General features: G+C 40.1%; 1 protein-coding gene across 1 annotated transcript in view; it reads right to left on the minus strand.

The window, feature by feature from the left end:
* Positions 1-2,918: 2,918 nt before the first annotated feature.
* Positions 2,919-26,214, minus strand: part of LOC143035212 (uncharacterized) — a 183,980-nt gene continuing 160,684 nt past the window's right edge. Inside the window, exons 24-29 of the mRNA XM_076201940.1 lie at positions 22,362-22,487; positions 19,624-19,777; positions 15,125-15,301; positions 12,025-12,201; positions 10,027-10,206; positions 2,919-9,718 (exon numbers count right to left, since the gene is read on the minus strand). Of these exons, the coding sequence (XP_076058055.1) occupies positions 8,834-9,718; positions 10,027-10,206; positions 12,025-12,201; positions 15,125-15,301; positions 19,624-19,777; positions 22,362-22,487 (1,699 nt within the window). The 3' untranslated portion in view covers positions 2,919-8,833. The remainder of the gene's footprint in view (positions 9,719-10,026; positions 10,207-12,024; positions 12,202-15,124; positions 15,302-19,623; positions 19,778-22,361; positions 22,488-26,214) is intronic.

The following is a 26,214-nucleotide window of genomic DNA, read 5'->3' on the forward strand; positions in this document are numbered from 1 at the left end:
ATGCCTTCAGGCTGTGTCAAAATATCATTCACATATAACCACTCCCTGAGCCCCCACCCTTCTTTGTTTTACAGTATCATCTATACACAGCCATTCTCCACTCCCCCACATCTCCTGCCTTCTCCCTTCCTTGCCCAACAGACATCTCCCTCTTGCTCAGCACACCTTTCACCCCATCCATCCATGAATGTGAGGGGACGACTGAGGATGAGATGGATGGATGGAGTTCCATGTATCTATACAATAATTTCTTCCAACTAAATTTCTTTTGGTATGGTTTTGAAGATTTCCTTAACATTTTCTTCTGTCTCTCACCAGAATGTACGTATGTACCTAATCCACCCAATTGTGTCTCACTGCATTAGGTCTGAGTAATGTGGTTGAGGAGAGAGATGATCCTTCATCAATGTGGTGATGAGATGAAATGTGTGTTTATGTGTGTGTAATCATGTGCCACTTGTGCTTACATTCGTGGTTTAGTGAGCAAGACTGTTCTGGCACACTTTAAAGAAATAAGGCATTGTTGGGAAATCTGCATCCTCCTTCTTGATCTCCTACTCTAAATTAGAGTTTAGTAAGTTGTAATCCAGATTCCTTCCAAGTGATCACATTTGAGGACTCCCTACAAAAGAAAGATATCAGCAATAACAATTAGGAACAGAGAAAACATCATGTATAAGGAGTATTAATCAATCAATCTGGCAACTGCCACTGGATTGGCCCATAAGTTGCTCAAGGAAGAAATATTGTGTTATTGTCTAGGTAAGGCAAGGGTAGGGTAGTGTATGATGGGTTCTGTATTTACTGAATTGGATTTATCTAATCGTAGTATACAAGAAAGGAGCAACATTTGTTGGGTTCCATCTCCTACTTTCCAATTTATCATACCTAGCCTCAAATTCATGTACAGTTCCAACTTAATCTATATCTTCAGTGTGATAATTGCATCCGGAGCAGTTTGTTTCTGTGGCCAAGTCTATTTTATGTTGGTTTCAATCTTATTCATCTTCAAATCAACTACAATAGTTTCCTTGTTCAGACCAGTCAGCATATCTTCCAAGTGTTCTGCTGTCTCTACAATATGAATAAAGCCATCTGCAAATCTAAGTTTATTAAAATATTCCCCATTAATGTTCATCTGTTTTTTTCCCAACTCATCTCAGAGGACATTGAGCAGTTCATCTTACACTGCCCCACACTATTCCTTGAGAACACAACACAATATTTCTTCCCTGAGTGACCTATGGGCCTGTCTGGTGGCTGTTATTAGTTACCTGGAAACTGTGGGTCTCTTGGAAGAGAGACCTGGGGCAATGAATTGATTGATTAATTTATAAGAATCTTAGAAAACACTTTGTAATAGTAACAACTGTTGCTCCAATCCAATATATTACAGTTAGCTAAATACAGTACAGTAAATACACTCTGAATGTGAAAGATAATGTGAAATAGAAAGGTCACTGATAAAAACAAAATAGCATGGAGAAGGAGCATTACATAAGAGAAATTCAATGTATGGGTATCAAACAATTATAAGAATATTTCAGTTATACATATAATTGATCAAAATCATGTTATTTTTTACAAAGAACTTTGTTTACAAATGTGAAAATGTTCTAACCTCATAGGATGCAGCTGAAGCTTTTGTTTAGGTTTTCTTCAACTTACCATGATTCATCTTCTTGATGGTGATCCAGTTCCTTTCGATGCTACTGTTACCAAAGATGCACCTACATTGGTGAACACGGTAAGGCCTTCTCACATGCAGTAAATGCTTCTTACCTGAAATAGAAAGGGTCACTAATTAATACCTTAAGTAACTTCACACTGCCATCCTTTCAGGACAGTGGATTCTGAGTGTTTAGTCATATGAGGGGAACAGTTACATACTCCCTATCAGTTCTACTTATGTGAAAAGGTTGTAGACAAATAGTGGAAGCTGATAATAGCAAAACTCAGGTCCTATTTAGAGATTATGTTTGCCCTTGTGGATGTCACTACTAGGCAGAAGTGAGGGCGTTGGTGGACTTTGGTGACAGGTGGCACAAAGATAACCCTCCCCAACACTAATCCTATTGGACCACCTTGTGCAGGTGCCCATCATTGGTTTCACATGTCCTTTGTTATTCTCACAATGTGCTGTGGTAAACAATAAACATGTCTAGGGTTTTAATTATATTACTGAAGGGGTATCATGCAATAGTGGGAATAAACCAGCTCTAGCTGTAGAAGTGCTGTGTCTTCCTGCATTGTGCTTGACCTGAGTGGTGTGGCAGAGGACAGAGATGATCCTTCATCTATGAGGTGCCAAGATAGGAAGGGCAATGACTAGGTATTGGATGGGTGTGAGATAGGTGTGTTGGATGGGTGTATTCTTTGACTTGGCCACCCTCTTTGTAAGGTGAAAAAGTCCTTTTGGTTCATACTTATATACTATGCAGCTAAATGAAATACGATAGCATTAGCTAGACTAAGATGACAAGTATCCTCCAGAGGGTTAATTAAGATGAATTCAACTCCTTTGCAATTGAAGTGGCTATGCCCAACTAAATAAATTCACTTGACATTACTCAGAATAAAGCCACAAGTACTTGGGTCAAAGGCAATGCAACTGTCTCACTGCATTGCCTTCAACCTTAACAGTATGGGTGTATGCTTTGATTCAGCCACCCCACTTATACAGAGGAAAGAGCCTTTAGTATGCTTATATATGGAGAGAGTTAATCATGTCTTTGCAGTTGAAATGAAAAAGGAGAAAAAATCATATTAACAATGACTTTATGATACAGTGGACACAGCCCTTTGTGGAAACAGCTGCTTCCTCTTTTATTCTTGACTCTAATTAACGACTCTTCCTGGGGGGGAAAATACATAGTATTCTACTCACCTAGGAAATAATAAATACCTTTTGAGTGCTGATAAATTTAATGGAAATCATTATACTCCAAATGTACAGAAATAAAGTATACAAAACTAAAAGCAAACAAAATAAAAATTTAGACTCCATCATATTTAAATTTTGTTTTATATTGCCATAAGAAAAATCTATACAAGCAGGTCTCAGTGAGAACATGTACACCAGTTCTTCAATATATGCAAGGGTGTATTCTGGAAAATTCTTGCATGGTGTGCATTCATACAAAATTAATACTGTACTTAAATGAATTGGAAAAATAGAGCTGTCTCTGGGTGTAGCTTAAATGTAGACAAACAACAATTTATTGAAATTTTCATGGAATACAAAAAAGAAAGTAAAATAACAATTTATGGTTGAATTCAAAACAGAGGTGGCTTGTAGTGAGATGAAGTGGGGACTGCAGATGTGTGTGACACAATGTCAACAGGCATAATATTCCAGAGAACTACAACAGTTGTATCTCTTGAGAACAATGCACACATCTGCAGTCTCCCATACTTAATCTTGCCACAAGATGTCACTGACACAATGTATCAGCCAAACACAACTTGCAAAACTGTGACATGTTTATGCATCAAGCAGGAACTTAGTGCAAACAGGTTTTTTGCATGTGTGTCAGTTTGTATATCAACACATAAACTGTAACATACATCATATGATAAACAGCATGTAACTGCAACATACATCATATGATGTGAAGGCTTTTCTTAAACTTAATTGTCAGTCTATATTTTGCTCCCATATGTCATAAAATAAAGTTTGGCTACTCAAGGTGAACGAGTTCATACACTACACCTACCCACCTACACATCCTTTGTTCTCCTCAGACATCATGGAGGGGGCAGGTCAGTCACCTCTCCATGACCCCCAACTTTCTACTTCTCATAGTGTAAGATATAAGATAACTTAAACAAAAAAACATTCAAATGAAAAAGAAACAGCGGACAACTGAAGCAACAATGGTGAGGAACAAAGTGTGAAAAGTAGTAGAAAAGTTCCCTTGTTGCTCGCCCATGCATGACCACTGCTCATGGCCCACATCTTTGAAGTGACAAAATGTGCAACTTTGCTACACCACCACACCTGAACTAAGGCAAATAATTAACTAATATTTGTTTTTCCTTTACTTTTCCATGCAATCTTTCATTTTATAACAGTAAAACTTTCTTTTGAGAATTTCATTTAGCCTCAAACAATTGTGCACTACGGTTGTGACCAACGAAACCCAATGAGTAGTTACCAGGTTAAGGAAAAGCATATAGCAAGGAACTGGTGTACAGTTATGTAAATATAAGGGCATTGCACAGGAAATAATAATAATAATAAGAAAAAAAAAAATAAGTACAAATGTGATCAAACATAAATGTTAGCATGAAAATATGTTTGAATCTTACAAAGAAGCATACACTTTAAAACATAAGCATTCATACACTGGTGTACAGTTATGTAAATATAAGGGCATTGCACAGGAAATAATAATAACAATAAACAAAAAATAAGTACAAATGTGATCAAACATAAATGTTAGCTTGAAAATATGTTTGAATCTTACAAAGAAGCATACACTTTAAAACATAAGCATTCATATACATAAAAAAAAAAAAAAAATTCAAACACAAGTATACATTACAGCATATTAAAAGTATGAGATCAATGGAAAAACCTTAGATTAAAAAAGAATGGTGAAAGGTACTTATCCTTTATTAAAGATAATTACAACCTGTATGTTTGGTTAAAAAAGAAAAGAAAAGAAAAGAAAATATATATATATACATGTATATATATATATATATATATCTGTAGGGAAGGCTGTTTTTTATCCTTCAGGCAACTTGTGGGTCTGTTTCTGTCACCTGCTAATTGGAGGAGGAAGCAGTCACAAGTCTGCTATCGTTATCTAAAAAAGTGGACAAAAAATAATTTAATAATATATGTTGATGGATAGTGATCTTAGGTTCAGTCTAAAGACCAAGTGTTAGCACTGTAGGTTTACCCCTCAGATGGAAATAAAGATGTTGATGGGTTCTGAGGAAAGGGAGATGATTCTCTCTGATATTTATCTTGCGGGACCATCACTGGGGAAGAAAAGCCTAGAATAAAGGCTTCAGTATAAAATAATTTAATTTCTCATAGAAACTTCAGTAGCACCTTCCTTGATCACACAATTCTACTTAATTAATTCCTTTTCTATGAAAATATATAATTCATTTCCTTTTGGTTGATACTAGGAATGAGATGGGCAGGTCATGTGGTTACAATGGATGATGGGAGAAAACCTAAACAATAGTTGAATGGAAATGTTGCCGGCAAAAGACCATTGAGAAGGCCAAGATACACATGGAATGATGGCATCATGCACAATATCAAGGAGCATGTAGAGAACCTAGCAGAATGGCAGGAAATTGCCATTGATTGAAGAATATGGAGAGGCCATGGGACTGCAGGCCCAAATGCCACAGAAGTGAGTGAGTGACCCTAGGATTTGAGAACACATTCAGTTAACCACTTATGTGGTTAAAAAATTAAGGAAATCTTAGTTTCATTCCTTTCTACTAATAATAATAACTGCAACATTTAGTTTCACTGATTACATAAGAACATAAGAGTGAAGGAAACTGCAAGAGACCATACGGCCTATACTGGGCAGTTCCATGTTCATTACCATCTATCTTCTCTATCCATAAAGTTGCCTAACCTTTTCTTAAACCAACCAATAGTTTCAGTGCTCAGTACATTACAGTAGAGGCTGGCAATGATCCTTGGGCCCTCCCACATACCTCTGTGACGAAACTTTGGAATAATGTCTGTGATGTGTGAGTGTGGGACTGTTTCTATGTCATCAACTTATAGTAGATAGAGGTATAGACCACAGAGCCTGGCACTTGGTCTCTAACCTAAGACTAAAATCTCTCTCTATTAACTTCAAATATATTTCTTCCATTTTTACAAATAAGGTGAGCTAACCAGTTTTATGTTCCCTTCTTCACACTACTAGAAGTCAATAAAACATTCCCACACTAATATCAATCTCTTTGTAGGAGACCCATGATCCCTGGATTGGCCCACAAGTAACTCAAAGAGGAAATACTGTCTTGTTATCTGGGTAGGGCAAGAGGGACAGGGTAGGATGATGTGTTCTGTGTTGTTACTGTTTCTATGCTTGGTGATGTTCTAAGTGTAGTCATTCAAATATAGTTTGTGCTTGTCATGGGAGGGATTTCTTGGTTGTGTTGTTGTTGCCATTCCCTACTGTTTGGGTGAGCAATCCCATCTTCCTGAGGAAGGCCATGGCTGGAACAAGGTTTTCCCACAAAGCCCTTATAGTGTATATTGTATTGTTGGTGTGTATGATTGTGTACAGTGCAGTCATTCATAATGTGTTGCATAATATGGGGTGGCCAAACTGCCACTAAAAGCCCTTAGGAGCTAAGATGAGAGGGAAACATGGGTAGTGGATGGGAGTAGAATGGGTGGAAGTGAATATGTACCTTGACTGGGTACCTCCCTTATAAGGGAGAAAAAGCCCTTGGTATATCAATAGATAGATTTATTTTCACTGTTAGATCCTTGATATGCTGGCTGAAGAGCATTTGTGTATAAAAAGGTCCCAGATATTCAAGCAGTGGAAATTGGTCATTGAGTTTGACTATAGGATGTTTCTTTGATTCATGGTTATTTGTGGTGAGCAACATCACCAAGGATTTTTGAGGGAGAGTTGCCATTCTGTTTTGCCTTTGTCACAGTTTACAGGGGATTACAAAGGAAGAGCATGCCAACAGGAGACCTTTTCATCCATAACTAGGTTGGATGCTAGGAACAGGTAGTTACAGTTTGTCAAGGCATATTTGTGCATTTCTGGAGGCTGTTTTGTAGTTGCTGTGCTGGGCTATGACTTTTGGGTCATCCACACAGATGACAACTTTGATGTTATGCTCTGGATTTGGTGCGGGGAGGTCACTTGTGGTGAATATCTTAAACAGTGCTGGAGATAGTATTGCTCCTTGGGGAACTCCACTGCACAATTTCTTGGTCCTTGATAAAAGGTTGTTCTGAGATACTCTACATGCTGTCAGCCCACACTAATATGAGAGAGATCTATGGGAAGACATAAGAACTAGTGCCAGCCAATGTGTGGCTGCAGGTTTTCAAACAATGAAACTCAAGGCAACAATTACTATTATCATTTACAAGGAACGTAGAATGTCCAGTTAGTTGAGAGCTTGGGCCTGATCCAAAGACTGAATGTCACCCCATAGGATTGTACCTCAATGGGTATGAGGAAATATAGAGGTTTTATCAAAGGGCACCTCTGCCTTTCTAAAAGCTGTGTTACCATGTGTAGATGCCTCTATGAGCAAGAACTTATGCATGTATGGCATTAAGGAATCCTATCTTCAAATAAATCCATTGATGTCGTGAAGCAAAAAATTAACTTGCTTTTACAAATTAACATGGGATTTGCAGTGATAATCCAGACTATAAATTCCACAACTCCATTCCTTCTCTGATGTACAAAGTAAAATCAAACCAAAAGATTTAATGGAAATTTCAATCCTGCATAAATGTACAACTGATACTTACAGTATATACAAAGAGTGAGGAAAGCAAAAGTGGACGGAGTGAGAAAGACCAAGAATGGGGTGGATGAGTATTTTTAATACTTTGTCAGGAATAACCAATGTCTCCATCCTTGGAGATAATATTGCACTGAAGAGTTAGTCATAGAGGTGGTAAAAGAGACTTGAGGAGGATTGCAAGAAGGAAAGATAATAGATGTTAAAGTGATCATTATTCTTTTTTCAGTGGAGATTAATTTCTAATAATAAAATAATGCTGCATGACTTTGGTTTGTACGGATGTCTGTATGTTTTGTGTGAAAAGGCTGAGGATGCATGCAAAATGTCTTTCAAACTAAGAAGGGAGAGTGAGAGAGTGCAAATGATAGGAGTAAAAGGAAAGAGACTTTGGGTGGATGGATGGAAGATGCAGCCCAACGGGATGTTCTTGTCATCTACTTCATACATTATTTTGGATGGACAAGGAGAGAGAGAGAGAGCGGGGGTCACCACAAGATGATGATGATTCAGTTCAATGTTGCAAACTCCCTTTATTGGGAGGCTAGGATGGAGCCCCTTAGAGAGGACTTTGTTGCATGGAATTTAATGAACCATGCCCTTGGTCCAACTCACTAGCAGCAGGGTTCGAACTGTTGTCACCTTGACCTTTGTCACAAGCAGCAACACTAAACTGCTTGGCCACAAGATGAAGCGGGGAAATGCTGAGCTGCTCCTACTGTTCTTTCTTATTGCTGCCTCCTAGGATACATCTTTTACCATACTTAAGTCTCCACCTCTTCATTTTCCAATACACCTGTGATGAGGGGATAAGAATGCTACCAATGAGTCCCCATGTGGGGCTGTGTGTTTCCAGTTAGTGACACTCAAGGCAATGAATATCATTACATGAACTCTGATATGTAAGAAGTGGGTTTATGCTTTGACTATACCATTTTATTTATATGGGGTAAGTATTATCTAGTTCACCAGGAAGAAACTTCTGCTCCTTGAGGGGCAAAAACCCATATTCTGATAGAAAATAAGCTTACAAAATGTTAGTGTATGATCTGAAGACCTTATTTGTTAAAAAAATATCTTTTAGAGATACATAACTCAACTGTCTATGTCTTGTATAGATGCTGAGCTATACAGTGAGTTTATTTGGGTTTAAAGGATGTTTAATAAAAAACTTGTTTAAAAATGTTGTTGGACACTTACATACATAAATTAGCTCACCAAGTCCCCCCAAAATTGCTTAATCTATAAAAGCAGAAGGTTCTTTAGGCTTTCAGTGATGTGCATTCTAGATCTATTAACATTTATTCTTAAAAGTACTTTCCTTAGACACTAGACACATACATCAACTATCCGAGTCTTGTATGGATGATGATCTATGGAAAGTGCTGGGGTCTTTAGGTTTTGCTCCCTGAATTTGTGGATCTAACCTGGAGGAACCCTGGGAGCTACTTCTGCTGTATGACTTCAAGGACCTATGGCTGCTACCCTGGTTGGGAGGAAGTAGTGGAGCTCTTGTTAAGTCTCGAGGAAGAAGAGGTTCTTTTTGTTCCTGAGAACTGGATGAGCCACCAGAATGTCTATGTGGAAGGGATGAAGAACGAACAAATTCTTTTGAGGTTATGGAGGACAAATGACTAACATCACATTCGGGGATGGAAGAAACTCCTTTGGAGTCTCTCTGGGGAAGAGATGAGGAACGATTAAGTTCTCTTTGGCCTCTGTAAGATGGGGCAAATGCTAGCTTCCAGGGGTCCTTCTGTGAGTCTAGACTATCCATTCCACTCCTCTCAAGTCCCGTGTCTGTGGATGTGGTGTTCATGCGTGAGAGGGGAGGGCGGCGAATAGGTGCTGAGGAGATTGAATGGGTCCTTGTGGTGACCTCCACCCCTTCATCAAAGGAGCCCTGGGTCTGAAGGTGCTGGTGGGGGTGAGGTGGTTGAGAGGAGGTCGATGGCCTCCTTGACCCCACGTACTGTGTCAGAGGAGTGGCACATGTTGTAGTTCCTCCTCCTTCAGGTGCTTCACTACCTACGTCACCGAGAGCCTCGTTCATGCGCTGGAGTCTCTGTACCCTTCGTAGTTCTTGGCTCAGCCGCTCCCTCTCGTACTTCTCATCCGTCAGCGACCGACGCATACGTTCCACCTCTGCCTCTGTCTGGCTAAGTCGGCTCCGCAACCTCTTCACCTCATTTACCTCATCTTCCAACTGCTGCTTAAGTTCTGAAACCTGAAATAGGAATAAAAGGAATCACGACAGGATGAAGAAAAGAGTAGGTCAATGAATACATAATGAGGAAAGAAGGGCAAAACAAAACCTGATGCTTGGAAGGAAAATAACACAATCACAAAGTATGTTACCATGTTGACGAAGTATAAATATAATTCTTCTGACATAATTTAATTCAATGAAAATGTTTGAACCCAATATGATCTTGTGGTAGCCCACTCTAAGTTTCTATCACAGTTGCAGAACAAGAAATATACCAAACATTGTTGGAAGCATCCTCAACATATGTTCATGGCACTATGACTCACCTGCCGCTGCAACATGGTTCTCTCGACTTCGAGAGTTTTGTTTGCTGCCTGGCTTGTCCACTCCGCTCGTCGTTTCTCATTGACAACTTCTTCCATGGCACGGATGGAACTCTTTTCTTTCGTCAACTGGGTTGCAAGGCCCTCTACCTTGTGGTGGAGGCTCTTCCTCTGATCTAAGACCTGTACATGAAATACAAATGGAAAAGAACTTAAGAAGTGGATATCATAAATCTTGATGATGAAGTCTTATCTGTTAGAAATCTCCTGAGGATTTGGTGACTCAGTTTAACATCGCAAGAAGCTAGGATGGTGCCCCATAGTGAGGACTTTGTAGCATGGAATTTAATGAACCATGACCTTGGTCCAACTTGCTGGCAGCAGGGTTCAAACTGGTGTTACCTCGTCCTCTGCCCTAAGTAGTGATGCTTTAAACCACTCATATTTAGGATTCACAGCATGAGTTTTATTCAGTCAATACAGAAGAGGACTTAAGTGACATCCCTACGGACCAGAGTAACATTACATTCTTTTATGACTGGAGACTAATCACAACTCAAAGTGGAATACTGATCACTTTTAACTTTTACTATCTTTACTTTCTGGTGATGATTTGACTTAACCACTTCCATACGGTGACGCCTACGTAGGCATCATGAGGAGCAAGTGGGTACGCGATGATGCCGACGTCGGCGTCTTGATTATATTTATTGTAGTCGTACCTACGTAACCTCCATTCTCTCTAAACTGGCTTCATCATATTTTCTATGGATATCAAAATTCACAGGTGAAAGAGAACGAATGATTGAGCACTGACTTTATTTTTCATAATGTGATTATTATGACGCAACATCGCACGTCGGGCAGCTAATGCTGCCAGACATGCGACGTGCCCCAGAGTGAAGAGGTTAACATCACAAACTCCCTCCATCAGGAGGCTAGGATGGTGGCCCTTACAGAGGACATTGTAGCGTGGAATATAATGAACCATGCCCTTGGTTCAACTTGCTGGCAGTAGGGTTTGAACTGCCATCACCTCGACTTCCACCAGAAGTAGCAATAGTCTAACCTGCATCCTACTTTCTGGTACCCTCCTTAAATCTCTGCTTTACATCTCATATTTCTTTAGCATCTTATGGCGGGGGATAAGACTAATGTCTCTGTGTACCTATGAGTGTTGCAAAAGGCAACTAAATAGGGTGGAGCAATAGGCCTATAAACCCTTCACTTTTAGTATATTTCTTCCACAAACAGTGAAGTAAAAAAAATATGTTTTGACTTGGCTAACCTCCTTATATGGGGAATACAGCCTTTGTTTATGTATGTACTACCACCTGTTCCTTTTAATTAACTAATCAATAATCTATTATGTCCCATAACATGGACTGAACTGATTTTCATTTGGTCAGGGAACAAAAACGAGTACTTGTGTGATGTAGTTCTGTGGAACACACGACGGAGAAGATGATAGCCTAGTTGCTCTGCTCCAAAGCTATTCAACACTCTCTCCTCTTGGTTTCTGGATTGAGCCCAATATCTCTCTTTCTTCTCACTCTCTCTTTCTCTCTCTATCAATTTCTACTATTTTCCCACCAGTCCTTCACTGTTTCTATCCTCCTCCTGCCCAATGACTTGGAGACAGTCACTTGGAGATTGGTTGACTATCTTGCACTCACACAACACCATCAGCAATCTTATATTCCTTCCTGCAAAGATCTATCATAGGTCATGGGGGCCTCTACCAACTATGGGTTTATGGTCAGAGAGGCAAGAGGCAGCAGTTGCTTCATTTAACATCAAGTCACAAAGCACTTTTATTTCACCATTGAAGCAATGCTGATAATTGGATGTTCAGTTATTTTTGTGATTTTTTTTCCCATTACTGATATTCCTCAATGGGTTTCCAGTGTTCCAGTGACTTTCCATGTCTTTTTTTTTGTAATAATTCCATAGATTTTTCCTAACCTAAGGTGGACCTTGTAAAATTGGGCAAATCCTTACCCTCTGAAGTTCCCCCTCCAGCCCCCGCACAGTGGCCTCAAGCTCTCCTTTTTTAGTATCAAGTTGGACAGCAATATCTCGAGTGGCTACAAGGTCCTTCTCAATGTTGTACTTCTCCTGCTCGAGCTTGTTGCACATCTCCTCCAGGCGGTCACACTTCTCACCTGCCTCCATGACCTAAAAAGGAAAGGAAATGCAGGAAATCATACTAAAGGAGTTATATTTACATCTCCCCATATTATGAGATGTCACATTCACAATATTTAAACTTTATTGAGATAATTTGTGATATACTTTGGCAGGGAACAATATGGTAGCTACAAGTGATGTTCCTGCAACATGGATGTTGGAAAGAATTATTCCCTTACCATCTTAAAACAGAAGGTAGGGAGGTGCTAAGAGTAAACTGTTTAAATAAGAAAGAAAAGGAGAAGTACAACAAGAAGCTGAGAGGTGAGTGGGAGGGAGTGCAGGATAGAGTGGAACTAGGAGTGGAGGAATGGGGATGATTCAAGGAGGGAGTCACAAGGTGTGCAAAGGTGATGTGTGGAACAAGGAGGACAGGAGGAAATAGAAGGAAAGGTAGTGAGTGGTGGAATGATGAAGCAAAGAAAATTGTAGAAGAGAAGAAACAAACATTCACAGATTGGTTGCAAAATAGGATGAGAGAATCACATGAGAGGTACAAAGGAAAGAGAAGAGAAGTAAAGTGTAAGATAAAGGAGGCAAAAAGGAGAGCAGATGTGAAATGAGGTAAGAGTATAACAGAAAATTTTGAAAGTAATAAAAAGATGTTTTGGAAGGAAATTAAAAGAGAAAGAGGGGCGAATGAAGTAGATAAGAAAAGGTAAAAGGTGCAGATGGAGAGATGATAATGGAAGAGACAGTGGTAAGAGGAAGATGGGAAGAATATTCTATGGAGTTGCTGAGTGTGAAGGAGGATAGGGAGGGAAAGGTTGTTGCAGTGGGTGTCATGCAGTGTCTAGAAAAGGGAGGTACTATGATGGTGGAATGGCTGGTGAGTTTGTTTAATGTTTGTTTAAAAGAGGGTAGAGTCCTGGAGGACTGGAGGAATGCAATGTATAGTTCCGCTTTACAAAGGAAAAGGGGATTAGTGTGAGTAGTAGTTTCAGAAGGATCAGTTTGTTGAGTGTAGTTGGGAAGGCTTATGGGAGGGTTTTGATTGAGAGGATTAAGAGAGGAACAGAGGGAGTAATTGGTGAGGAACAGTGTGGGTTTAGAACAGGTAGGGGTTGTATGGATCAGATTTTTGTGGTAAGGCAGATATGTGAGAAATCTTTAGGAAAAGGTAAGGATGTTTTTTTGGGGCTTTATGGATTTGGAAAAGGCTTATGACAGGGTAGACAGGAAGGCACTGTGGGAGGTATTGTAGATATATGGGATAGGAGGAAAGCTGTTAAGAGCAATTAAGAGTTTTTATGAGAGCAGTAGGGCCTGTGTTAGAATTAGCAATGTAGAGGGTGAGTGGTTTAAGGTTAAGGTGGGACTTCACCAGGGATATGTCATGTCGCCATGGTTGTTCAATTTATACATGGATGGGGTGGTGCAAGAAGTAAATGCAAGGGTAATGGGCTGGGATTAGAGATGGTTAAAAAAATGGAGAAAAATGGGAGATAAGCCACTTGTTGTTTGCTGATGACACTATGTTTGTGGCAGGATCAGAGAAGGGATTAAAAAAGTTAGTAACAGACTTTGGGAAGGTGTATGAAAGAAGGAATTTGAAGATAAATGTAGGTAAAAGTAAAGTGATGGGATGTACAAGGGGAGAGGATGGCAGCAAATTGGAAGTGAGTATTAAGGGAGACAGTCTGGAGATAGTGGATAGCTTTAGATACTTGGGGGCAAATGTGGCAGGAAAGGGAGGAGTGGAGGTTGAATGTAGATTGAGAGAAACAAGTAAATACCTGGGGGGATTAAAAAGTGTAATGAGAAATAGATATTTGAGAATGGATGCTAAGAAGAGATTGTATGAAGAGGTGATTGTACCAACAGCACTATATGGCACAGAAATATGGAACATAAGAAAGGACGAGAGGAAAAAGTTTAAACGTGTTACAGATGAAATGCCTGAGAAGTATGATAAGAGCTACTAGGTTGGATAGAGTGAAAAATGAGGAGGTGAGGAGAGCAGGGGTGGAAAAGAAGTTAGGAGATAGGTTTGACAAAAGAGTATTGGTATAGTTTGGACACACAAAAAGAATGAGTGAAGAAAGATTAGTAAAAGGGATGAGGATGGCAGAGGTGGATGGCGTGAACATGAAGGGGAAGAAGGGGATGTCTGTTGAGGAAGGAAGGGAGAAGACAGAAGATAGGGGTGAGTGGAGAATGGTTGTGTATGGATGATGCTGTGATGCATGGAAGAGAGTGGGTGGGGGATGGAGGGTTAGGGAGTATGTGTGAAAGATATTTTGACACAGCCCAAAGGATTTGTTGCTGTCTTTTCTTTTTCTGCATGAGGGGATGGAGAAGGGAGGGGGGGGTGCTGATTAAATAAAGTAGCCTTGCTGTGGATGTGCTGTGTCTTGCTGTATTATTTCTGATCCAGGGCAGGGGCCAGATGCAGGGATAATCCATCATCCAGGTGGAGCCAAGAAAAGAGGGAAGGAGGGGTGGTGAATGGGAGTGGAGTATGTGGGAATGAAATTAGAGGGAGTGGTTTTATCTCTTTGACTTTGGCTCCTTCCCTTGTAAGAGGAAAAAGACCCTTGGTATATGTATGTATATCTTCACTATTAACCCACTATCAGAGAAAAAATGACGGAAGTACAGGGAAACTGTATATTTCGACTACTATCTGTAGTCCTTGAAATATACAGTTTCCCTGTACTGTACTTCCGTCATTTTTTCTCCGATAGTGGGTTAATAGTGAACTTTTACATATGTGTTATAACATACCAATTTCCATGTATGTATATATTTTTAAAACCTATGAACACCCAAACTTCCATTTGGAGAAAGAAAGAAAGAAAGAAAATCAAGTAAGGAAATACAAATTAAATCTTTGGTTATGTGTGAACACATGTGATGCTATTCCTCCACTGGACATCTGAGTCCTGATATTTATGTTTACTATCTGTACCTGTGCCAGGAGCTGCTCCCTCTCCTGCTTGAAGTTTGCCACAAGGGCTTCCATCTTGTCCTGCTCCTTAACTCTCACTTCAAGGCCCTCCTCCAGGGATGCATTCAGGGACTTCAGGGACACCAAGGCTTCACTTAAGGTCAGGTACTGATCCTTCAGGGTGACCTGTTCATCCTCCTGAAACAATAGCGTTGTTACTTTTATCAATAATATCATTATTCATACATACATACATACATATACCAAGGCTTTTTCCCCCTTCCAAGGGAGGTAGCCAAAAAGGGAAAGGCATAAAAACACTCCCACCCATTTCATCCCTAAATACACTCCACACCCCTCCCACCCTCCCTCTCATCTGAGCACCTCCTGGATGACGGGTCATCCCTGCACCCTGCCCACCGCCCTGGGTCAGAAGCAGTGTCGCAAGACACAGTGCATCCACAGCAAGGCCGCTTCATTTAATCGGCGACCCCCCCTCTCCGTCCCCCTTTGCATATAAGGCGAGGACGGGGAGAAATCCCTTCAGGCTGCGTCAAAATTTACTCACACATACTACCCCATGCAGTCACAACATCATCCATATACAACCATTCTCCACTCACCTCTGTCTTCCGTCCTCTCCCTTCCTTCCTCAACAGACATTCCCCTCTTCCCCAAAGCCCCCTTCACCCCATCCATCCACCTCATCCTAGGACGTCCCCTCATGTTCACTCCCTCCACATCTGCCTTCCATACCTCTTTTACTAGTCTTTCTTCACTCATTCTTTCCATGTGTCCAAACCATCCTAATATTCTTTCATCAACTCTATCTCCCAAATCCTTTTTCACCCCTGTTCTCCTCCTCACCTCCTCATTTCTCACTCTATCCAGCCTAGTAAGCCCCACCATACTTCTCAGACACCTCATCTCAAACACATTCAAACTCCTTCTCTCTTCTTCTCTTATGTTCCACGTTTCTGCCCCATACAGTGCTGTTGGCACAATCACTCCTTCATACAGTCTCCTCTTCGCATCCATTCCCAAATGTCTATTCCTCATTACACTCTTTAAACCACCAAGGCATTTGCTCGCTTCTCTCAATCTACATTCTACCTCCACCTTCACTCCACCTTTTCCTGCTACACTTGCACCCAAGTATCTAAAACTATCCACTTCCTCCAGTCGCTCTCCCTTAATGTTCACTTCCCGTCTACTGCCACTTTCACCCCTTGTACATCTCATCACCTTACTTTTACCCACATTTATCTTTAGGTTTCTTCTATTACATACTCTCCCAAACTCTGCCACCAGCTTCCTCAATCCCTCCTCTGACCCTGCCACAAGCGCAGTGTCGTCCGCAAACAACAGCTGGCTCACCTCCCACTTTTCTCCATTTTCTTTAACCATCTCCAATCCCTGACCCATTACCCTAGCATTCACCTCTCGCACCACCCCATCCATGTATAAGTTGAACAGCCAGGGCGACATAACGCATCCTTGACGAAGTCCCACCTTTACTTCAAACCACTCACTCTCTCCATTTCTAATCCTGACACATGCTCTACTACTCTCATAAAAACTCTTGACAGCTCCCAAAAGCTTTCCTCCTATCCCATAAATCTGCATAACCTCCCACAGTGCCTTTCTGTCTACCCTATCATAAGCCTTTTCCAGATCCATAAAAGCCCAAAAAACATCCTTCCCCTTTCCTATAGCTTTCTCACATATCTGTCTTACCACAAAGATCTGATCTACACCACCTCTACCTGTCCTAAATCCACACTGTTCCTCACCAATTACTCCTTCTGTTCCTCTCCTAATCCTCTCAATTAAGATCCTCCCATAAGCCTTCCCTACTACACTTAACAGGCTAATCCCTCTGAAACTACTACATTCACACTTATCCCCTTTTCCCTTGTAAAGAGGAACTATACAGGCACTTCTCCAGTAATTCATACTACAGAATTATAATTATTACTATTGGGAGGGGGGTCACCGGCCTTGCTGTGAATGTGCTGTGTCTTGCTGCATTGCTTCTGATCCAGGGCAGTGGGAAGGATACTGGGATGACCCGGAAAGGATGGTAGAGGGAAGGGTAGAGAGTGGTGGGATGATGAAGCAAAGAAGGTTGTAGAAGAGAAGAGGTGAGCATTCACAGATTGGTTACAAAATAGGACAAGAGAATCATATGAGAGGTACAAAGAAACGAGAAGTAAAACATAAGATAAAGGAGGCAAAGAGAGGAACAGATGTGAAATGAGGTAAGACTATGACAGAAAATATTGAAAGTAATAAAAAGATGTTTTGGAAAGAAATTAAGAGAGGAAGAGGAGGTGAATAATATAGAGAAAAGGTAAAAGGTGCAGATGGAGAGATGATAATGGAAGAGACAGCAGTAAGAGGAAGATGAGCAGAGTATTCTAGGGAGTTGCTAAATGTGAAGGAGGATAGGGAGGGAAAGGTTGTTGCAGTGGGAAGCGCTAAGAAATTGACAGTGATGAGTGAGGAAAATGGAGGAGAAATAAGGAAAGATGAGGTAAAAGCAGTTGTTAAAATGATGAGAGCAGGTAAGGCACCTGGGTTAGATGGGTGTCATGCAGTGTCTTAAAAAGGTAGGCACAGTGATGGTGGAGTGACTGGTGAAGTTGTTTAATGCGTGTCTAAAAGAGGGCAGAGTGCTGGAGGACTAGAGGAGTGCCTGTATATTTCCACTTTACAAAGGAATAGGGGACAAGTGTGAGTAGTGAGTAGTAGTTTCAGATGGATCAGTTTGTTGAGTGTAGTTGGGAAGGCTTAAAGGAGGGTTTTGATTGAGAAAATGAGGAGAAGAATAGAGGGAGTAATTAGTGAGGAACAGTGTGGGTTTAGGACAGGTAGGGTTGTGTGGAACCAGATTTTTGTGGTAAGATATGTGAGAAAGCTTTAGGAAAAGGTAAGGATTTTTTGGGGGCCTTTATGGATTTGGAAAAGGCTTATGACAGGGTAGACAAGAAGGCACTGTGGGAGGTATTGCAGATATAGGAGGAAAGCTGTTAAGAGCAGTCACGTGTTTTTACCTGAGTAGTAGAGCCTGTGTTAGAATCAGAAAAGGAGAGAGTGAGTGGTTTGAGGTTAATGTGGGACTTCACCAGAGATGTGTTATGTTGCCTTGGCTGTTCAATTTATACATGAATGGGGTGGTGTAAGGGTAATGGGCCAGGGCCTGGAGATGGTTAAAGAATATGGAGAAAAGTGGTAGATAAGCCAGTTGTTATTTGCTGAAGACAATGTGCTTGTGGCAGGATCACAGGAGGGATTAAGGAAGTTTGTAACAGAGTTTGGGAAGGTGTGTGAAAGAAGGAAGTTGAAGATTAATGTGGGTAAAAGTAAGGAGATGAGATGTATTAATACAAGGGGAGAATGTGGCAGCAAATTGGAAGTGAGTATTAAGGAAGAGGAGATAGTGGATAGCTTTAGATACTTGGGTGCAAATGTGGCAGGAAAGGGGGGAGGTGGAGGTAGAATATAGACTGAGAGAAGCAAGTAAATGTCTTGGGGGATTAAAAAGTGTAATGAGAAACAGAAATTTGGGAAAAGATGCTAAGAGGAGATTGTATGAAGGAGTAATTGTGCTGACAGCACTGTATGAGGCAGATACATGGAACATAAGAGAGGAAGAGTTTGAATGTGTTTGAGATGAGGTGCCTGAGAAGTATGATAGGGGGTACTAGGCTGGATAGAGTGAGAAAGAAGGTGAGGAGGAGAGCGAGAGTGGAAAGGGAGATGGGAGATAGGGTTGATGAAATAGTAATGGGATGGTTTGGACACATGGAAAGAATGAGTGTAGAAAGATTAGTAAAAGAGGTGTGGTAGGCAGAGGTGGAAGGAGTGAACATGAGAGGGCAACCAAGGATGAGATGGATGGATGGGGTAAAAAGGGCATTGGGAAAGAGGGGAATGAATGTCTGTTGAGGATGGAAGGGAGAAGACAGAAGATAGGGGTGAATGGAGAATGGTTGTGTAAGGATGATGCTGTGATGCATGGAAGGGAGTAGGGGGGGGAATGGAGGGGTGAAGAAGTATGTGTGAATGATATTTTGTCACAGCCCAAAGAGATTTCTCCCTGTCTTCTCTTTTTCTGCATGAGGGTACAGAGAGAGAAGGTTTTGCCAATTAAGCAGCACTGCCGTGCCTTGCTGCATTGCTTCTTACCCAGGGCAGTGGGCAAGATGCAGGGATGACTCATCATCTAGGAGGAGCCAAGATGTGAGGGAAGGAGGGGGGGGGGTGAATGGGAGTGGAGTATGTGTGGATGGAATGGGTGGGAGTGGATTTTATATCTTTGTTTTTTGGCTATTTCCCTTGTAAGGGGGAAATAGCCATTGGTATATGTATGTATGTACAAATACATATCAACCAAATCTATTAAGTTCTTTTCCCAAAATGATCTGAGTGGATACCCCTCCTCTATTTGAATATCTGGGGGCACTATTCCTTTGCCTACGCCCCCCCCCTGCCCACACCCTCTGCACATAACCCACCTTTGTAGCCATGACATGAGTGAGCTTTTCGAGCGTGCGGCAGTATTCCTGCACTTTAAGCTTGAACTCATCCCTCGAGGCCTTGACCCGCTCGTGGTCCTGCTGCAGGATCTTGTACTGGGCTCTGAGCTTGCCCAGGTCCTCCTGCAGTTTCCTGAAAAAGGGGTGAAAGCTTAATCAAGCATGTTCTTCCTCTGGATTTTCGGTGTTAGGAACAGGCATGTCAAGATTTACAGCACATGAGTATATATACATTTGCAAGCATGCATACACACGCAAACACACGATCGTCGAATTGACGGCGAAGATTGGAACTCCGGAAAAAAACCCTCAATTTTCGTGGATTTTAATGACAAGGGAGTACCTGTGTTGTATTAGTAGGGAAGGGGAAAGCTCGTGGTGTAGTGGGAAGGTGAAGAAAAAGGAGAAGCTGAGATATTATTGAGGAAAATGGAAGAAAATGAGGAAGGGAACGAACGGGCCCCGGACGTCAGAAGGAATATAAACAAGAGAGGGGCAGATGATACAGGTGAAGTCGAAGAAATCAGTAAAGGCATTAAAATCAGAAATATAGATAAGAACAGTGCAACAGAAAGTGGAGATAATTATTTCTATGGATTTAATGAGGGAGGAGATGACCTCCCCCGATTAGCAAGTCTAGAGGAAAACTAACAAAAATGAACGAATCATGGGAGGTTAGGTTTAGTCAACTTGCACTGATTACACAAAGAGTTGATAAATTGGAAGAACTAAGGAAGGAGAACCAAAACCTAAATAAAGAAATAGAAGAATTAGAAAGACAGTTAAAAGAAGTAAAGGACGAGAATGAGGAATTAAAGAGGAATAATAAAAATAGATAAATAAAGAGTCCATAGCAAAAGAGGTAAGTGGTTGGAAAAAGGTTCAGGAGAATAGCACAATTGAATTTAGAGATATGGTGAAACAATAGATGAAGGATCACACTAGGGACACAGTTATTAAAGTGATGAGAGAGAAGGAGAATATAGTAAGAGACTTAGCAGATAAAAAGAAATGTATAATTATATTAGGAAAGGAAGAGAAACATAATCCAAATAGGACTAGGAGTAAGAGATTAGAAAGCGTGAACAAGGTATTAAAAGTATTTCAAGAAGGTGAACAGGAAATAGGGAAAGAAATTGAAGAAATATATAGACTAGGGAAATACATTATAGACAAGACCAGACCAATTAAGGTTAAATTCAGGTCACAAACGACAGCAGAGAATGTCTCATAAAAAAACAGGGAAACTAGCAGAAAATTATCAGTACAAACAGGTATGGATAAAAAGATGAACAAAGAGGAAAGAGAGGAAGAAAAAATAAAAAGAATCGAAGCTAAGGAAAAAACGAGATGATAACAGAGTCAGACAAAGAGAAATTCTATTGGAGAGTAGTGGATATAAATGTGAGGAAATAGTTCATAGCAGAGAAAAACAGAAGGGAAACAAAAAAACAGGATGGAGGTAACAGAAAATTAAAAGTACACTTCACAAATATAGATGGATTAATAACAGGTTTGAATGAACTGAATGATTACCTGATGGAAAAAGAACCGGACATAATGGAAATTGTGGAGCCAAAATTGAAAGGTCCATTACCACCCAACAGTGTAGGACATGGTGTATATAATGATTGGATTAGAAACAGAGTAGTAAAACAAGGGGGTGGAGTTATGTTCCTGACTAAGAAGGATATAAATGTGAGGAATGTTACATATGGAAAGAATAGAGTGGAAATGATTAGGATGGAAATAGAGGACAGGGACAAGAAGAGCAGGAATTTTGTGGTAAATTATGTGCCCCCTAAAACGGCTTCATGGGAAGAGAGAGAACACAAGAATATGTTAGAAGACACAAGGATAACACTAAATAAGATAATGGAAGATGGAGGAAGAATAGTTATAATGGGTAACTTTAATTGTAAAGAAATCTGCTGGGAAGAGATGACAGTGAAGGGTGGAGACGACCTATGGGGAAATGTACTTGATATGATTATAGAACATACAATGACACAATGGATACAAGAGAATGCTAGGTATAGAAATGAGGAAGAACCATCGAGACTGGACCTAATAATCACATCAGAACCTGAAATAGTGGACAAGATTGAATATGAGACACCACTAAGTAAAAGTGACCACATATTAGTTGAACTGGAACTAAATGAGGAAAAACACATGGAAAAAAAACGAACAACATAGAAAGGGAAGAATGATGTATGGAAAAAAATTATAAAATGAGAAAAGAAAATTCAAAAAGCAGACTGAGAAAGGATACACAAGGAAGAAACAACAGTAGAAGAGAAATGGAAAATTTTGACAAAAAATTATAAAGAAGGAGGAATAGAATACACAGAGGAAATAGAAATGGCAGAAATTATGAACAAGCATGCATGGTCATAGCCAGTGTGTATGTGTTGGGGGTGCAAGCCACTTGCAGGGGTGATGGTATCCTGAGCACTCTGAGGATAGAGAATGAAAATGACTTTCTTCTTGCAGATCTCAGCAAGGTGATAACCACAATGAAGTAAACAGGCAATGAGGAGGAACAACCTAAATGAAAATGATAATGAAAATAAAAAAGAATAATAAGTTCTCTATCTTTGAATAGGAAAAGGAAGATAAAGGGGAAGAGGATGGAGAATGATAATAAGAAGAAGAAAAAGAAAAAGAAGGAGGATATGAGAATTTATGAGTCTAACAAGGGGTCTAGGACATACTTGATCTCGAGAAGAGCAGAGTTTCTGGCGACAGTGACACTTGACAGGTCACCCTCCAGCTTGTTGATCTGCTTCCGTGCTGCTGCGAGGCGCTCCTCGGTGGCCTGGAGGTTGGCCTGCGTCGATCTGCAAAATAATAATAATAATAATATTAATGAATAATAATAATTATAATAACCATTAATAGTAATAATTACTACTACTACTACTACTACTAATAATAATAATAATAATAATACATACATAGATATACCAACGGCCTTTCCCCCTTTACAAGAGAGGTAGCTAAAAACAAAGGCATAAAATCCACTCCCACCCATTCCATCCTAACATAATCCACTCTCATTCACCCCCCCTCCATCCCTCTTATCTTAGCTCCTCCTGGATGACAAGTCATCCCTGCATCTCGCCCATCGCCCTGGGTCAGAAGCAATGTAGCAAGACACAGCACATCCACAGCAAGGCCGCTTCACTCAATCGGCGACCACCCCTCTTCGTCCCCTCATGCAGAAAAAAAAGAGAGAAGACGGAGAGAAATCCCTTTGGGCTGTGTCAAAATATCTTTCACACATAAACACTCCCTAACCCCACCATCCCCCATCCACTCCCTTCCATGCATCACAGTACCATCCATATAGAGCTATTCTCCACTCACCCCTCATCCTCGGCCGTTCCCTCATGTTCACTCCATCTACCTCTGCCTTCCACACTTCTTTTACCGATCTTTCTTCACTCATTCTTTCCATATGTCCAAACCATCCCAATACTCTTTCATCATCATCATCAACAACAACAACAACAACAACAACAACAATAATAATAATAATGATGATGATAATAATAATAATATAATAATAATAATAATAATAATCATAATTATAATAATAATAATGCAAATAAATAGGTAAACAAATAAAATAAATTTAATAAAATAAAATTATATAAGATGAAATAATAGAATACTTAATAATGAATTAATAGATAACAAAAAGCCAGTAGTAAAATAACAAAATTAATAATAACGATGATTACATGAAAGAAAGAAATATGAATAACACCAAAAACAGTTTTTAGATAACAGCGATGATTTCATAAAACTTAGAAACATATGAATATCTACAATGATAGAAATAACGGCAATAATAAAGATGAAGTAGCATCCAAGGATAAACAACATTTGGAGGATAGGTGGGAAATAAAACGTTAAGGCTAGAAAATGGAATTTTATTCAAAACCAAACATTTCGACCTCTTGGACCTTCCTCAGTGGAGTCTACTCAGGAAGGCCCAAGAGGTCGAAACATCTCGTTCTGAATAAAACTCCATACGGCATAACGTGTCAGTTGCCTCTTCACCTCCAGCTTTTACGTATAAACAACATTGCTTAATATATAGTTTTGTTTTTGCAAATATTAGGATGTCCGCTGACGTCGTCACATGTATTCTAGCAGCCGCCAGACGATTTTAATCAGTTGGGGAAGATCTAGACCAAAAATAAGATCAAGGCGCGTGACCCATCCACAAAAAAGTCAGCGAAACGAACGCACGAACGAACAAACAAATAAAGGCATTTTTTTTTCGTTCCTCGGTCGTCATCGTCTGCTCGAGGTCGCACTTGAGTCAAGGATCACTTTCTCGCTGCGTTCAAGTCTCCTTTGAGGTCTGGCACGCACGCACGCACACACACTTATCATCACTCGTGCACAAGAAATTGATACTACGAGTGATTATCACAAAGGCAGATTGCCACCATCATATGTGAGCAACAAAGTCTTGCACATTACGTACCTACATTAGACTAGTTCTAAGACTCAAATTGTATAGGCAATGTATCTCTTTATCGCTATTAACTTAATATACCGTTTATTATTATTATTATCATTATTATTATTATTCACACACATATACACACACACACACAACACACACGCACACACACACACTCGGTGGCGCGGTTGGTAGAGTCCCAGACTGTCACTACGGCGGTCCGGGTTCGAATCCTGCCCAGGGCTGAAAATAATTTCAGTATCGCTGCGCTTCGAGTCGTTACTCCAACTCTCGTGGGCGGGGAGTTGGGTGTGTGTGTGCGTGTAAGATCAAAGCATTACCCATAGATCGGTCACACGAGCTCTGAGCTCTCTTCTGTTGGGAAATAGCTGTCGATCACAAGTCCAACACGTGTTCCAAAGACCAAGGTGAATCACACACACACACACACGCACACACACACACACACACACACAAACTCCCATTCTCAAGTCTCTACTTTTAAAGAGAAAAGTAATGGAGCATCGAGAGAAAGTAAATACATAAAAAAAAAAAAAAAAAAAAAAAAATGAAAGTTATTTGTATCGAAGGAAACTACTGTAGTGCAACATCGGGAAAAATATAGAAAAACACCAGCACGAGTTTAAGAGAAGCTTGCACTCGATGAAGTCGTGTTTTCATAAAATCTGTCGTAGACCATTAAACGAAAAAAAAAAGAGAAGAGAAGAAAAGGAGGGGGGGGGGGTCTACCCAGAGGCGCTGAGGCTTTCACATGCCTAAGAAATGAATAAAAATCACTTAGCGGTAGCCATAATCAAAGTTAAAATGTCAAATGCGGAAGGGTTTAAATGACTTTTCGGTCTTTGAAAGCATTTTTATTGTCATTATTATCACACACACACACACACACGCGCGCGCGCGCGCACGACTCGATGGCGCGGTGGTAGCGATTGCGGGCGCCACTACTGCGGTCCGAGTTCGAATCTCGACCAGGGCTGAAACAATTTCAGTATCGCTACGCTGCGAGTCGTTACTCCAACTCTCGTGGGCGGGGAGTTGTGTGTGTGTGTGTGTGAGAGAGGTCATAGCAGTACCCATAGATCGGTCATATATGAGCTCTGAGCTCTCTTCCGGGAGGTTAATAGCTGTCGATCACGAGTCCAAGACCATAGTGAATTACACACAGACACATACACACACACATATTATATATATATATACATATATATATATATATATATATTTATATATATATACAATATATATATATATATACAGTACATATATATATATATATATATATATATATATATATATATATATATATATATATATATATATATATATATATATTTGGATGATGGAGAACATAAACACAGGGGAAGGCTCGGAACCCTAAACACTCTAACGCAGTGTTTCCCAACCTTTTTTGGCTGCGACCCTAAATCCACTCTTAGCCTGGAGTCGCGACCCTAATTGTAATAATAAATTCAACCATTACATGTTATATTTCTACGTACTTGCATGTTTATAAACTTTCGTTTTTATAGTTCAGTTTATATTTACTAGCACAATGAATTTAAATACATTTGAAACTTGAATGAAAAAAAAAAGTTAAAAAAGAAAGGAAACTTTATTTCATATCCGTTTACACACAAAAAATATGTTCCTCTGTGGTTAGCAATATTTTTATACCTTGTTGATAAATGTAACTGATTCACAAGATTAATATAATGAATTACATAAAAAGGTCTCTTGTGTAAGAACCAAATGATATACTTGAGGAATTAGCAGTAACCACACTAAAAAAAAAAAAAAAAAAAAAAAATCCACGAGTATAGGCGTTTTATGACCGCTCCTCGTTTTGTTACTATGTGATCAGTAGAATCTTTACTTAGTCTTACTAAAGTAAACTTAGTAAGACAAATCCGTTACATTAATCAAAATCAAAATGTCACAATATGTGAATTATTAACATATTTTTGTAAGACCCTCTGGCGACCCTCGAAAACACCCTCGCGACCCTGGGGTTGGGAACCACTGCTCTAACGTTTCGTTCGCGTAGAACTTCTCTGAAGAAGTTCTAC

The sequence above is a fragment of the Oratosquilla oratoria genome, chromosome 18 (genome assembly GCF_046742065.1).
Source record: "Oratosquilla oratoria isolate Oo_2021 chromosome 18, ASM4674206v1, whole genome shotgun sequence".
Lineage (NCBI taxonomy): Eukaryota > Metazoa > Arthropoda > Malacostraca > Stomatopoda > Squillidae > Oratosquilla > Oratosquilla oratoria.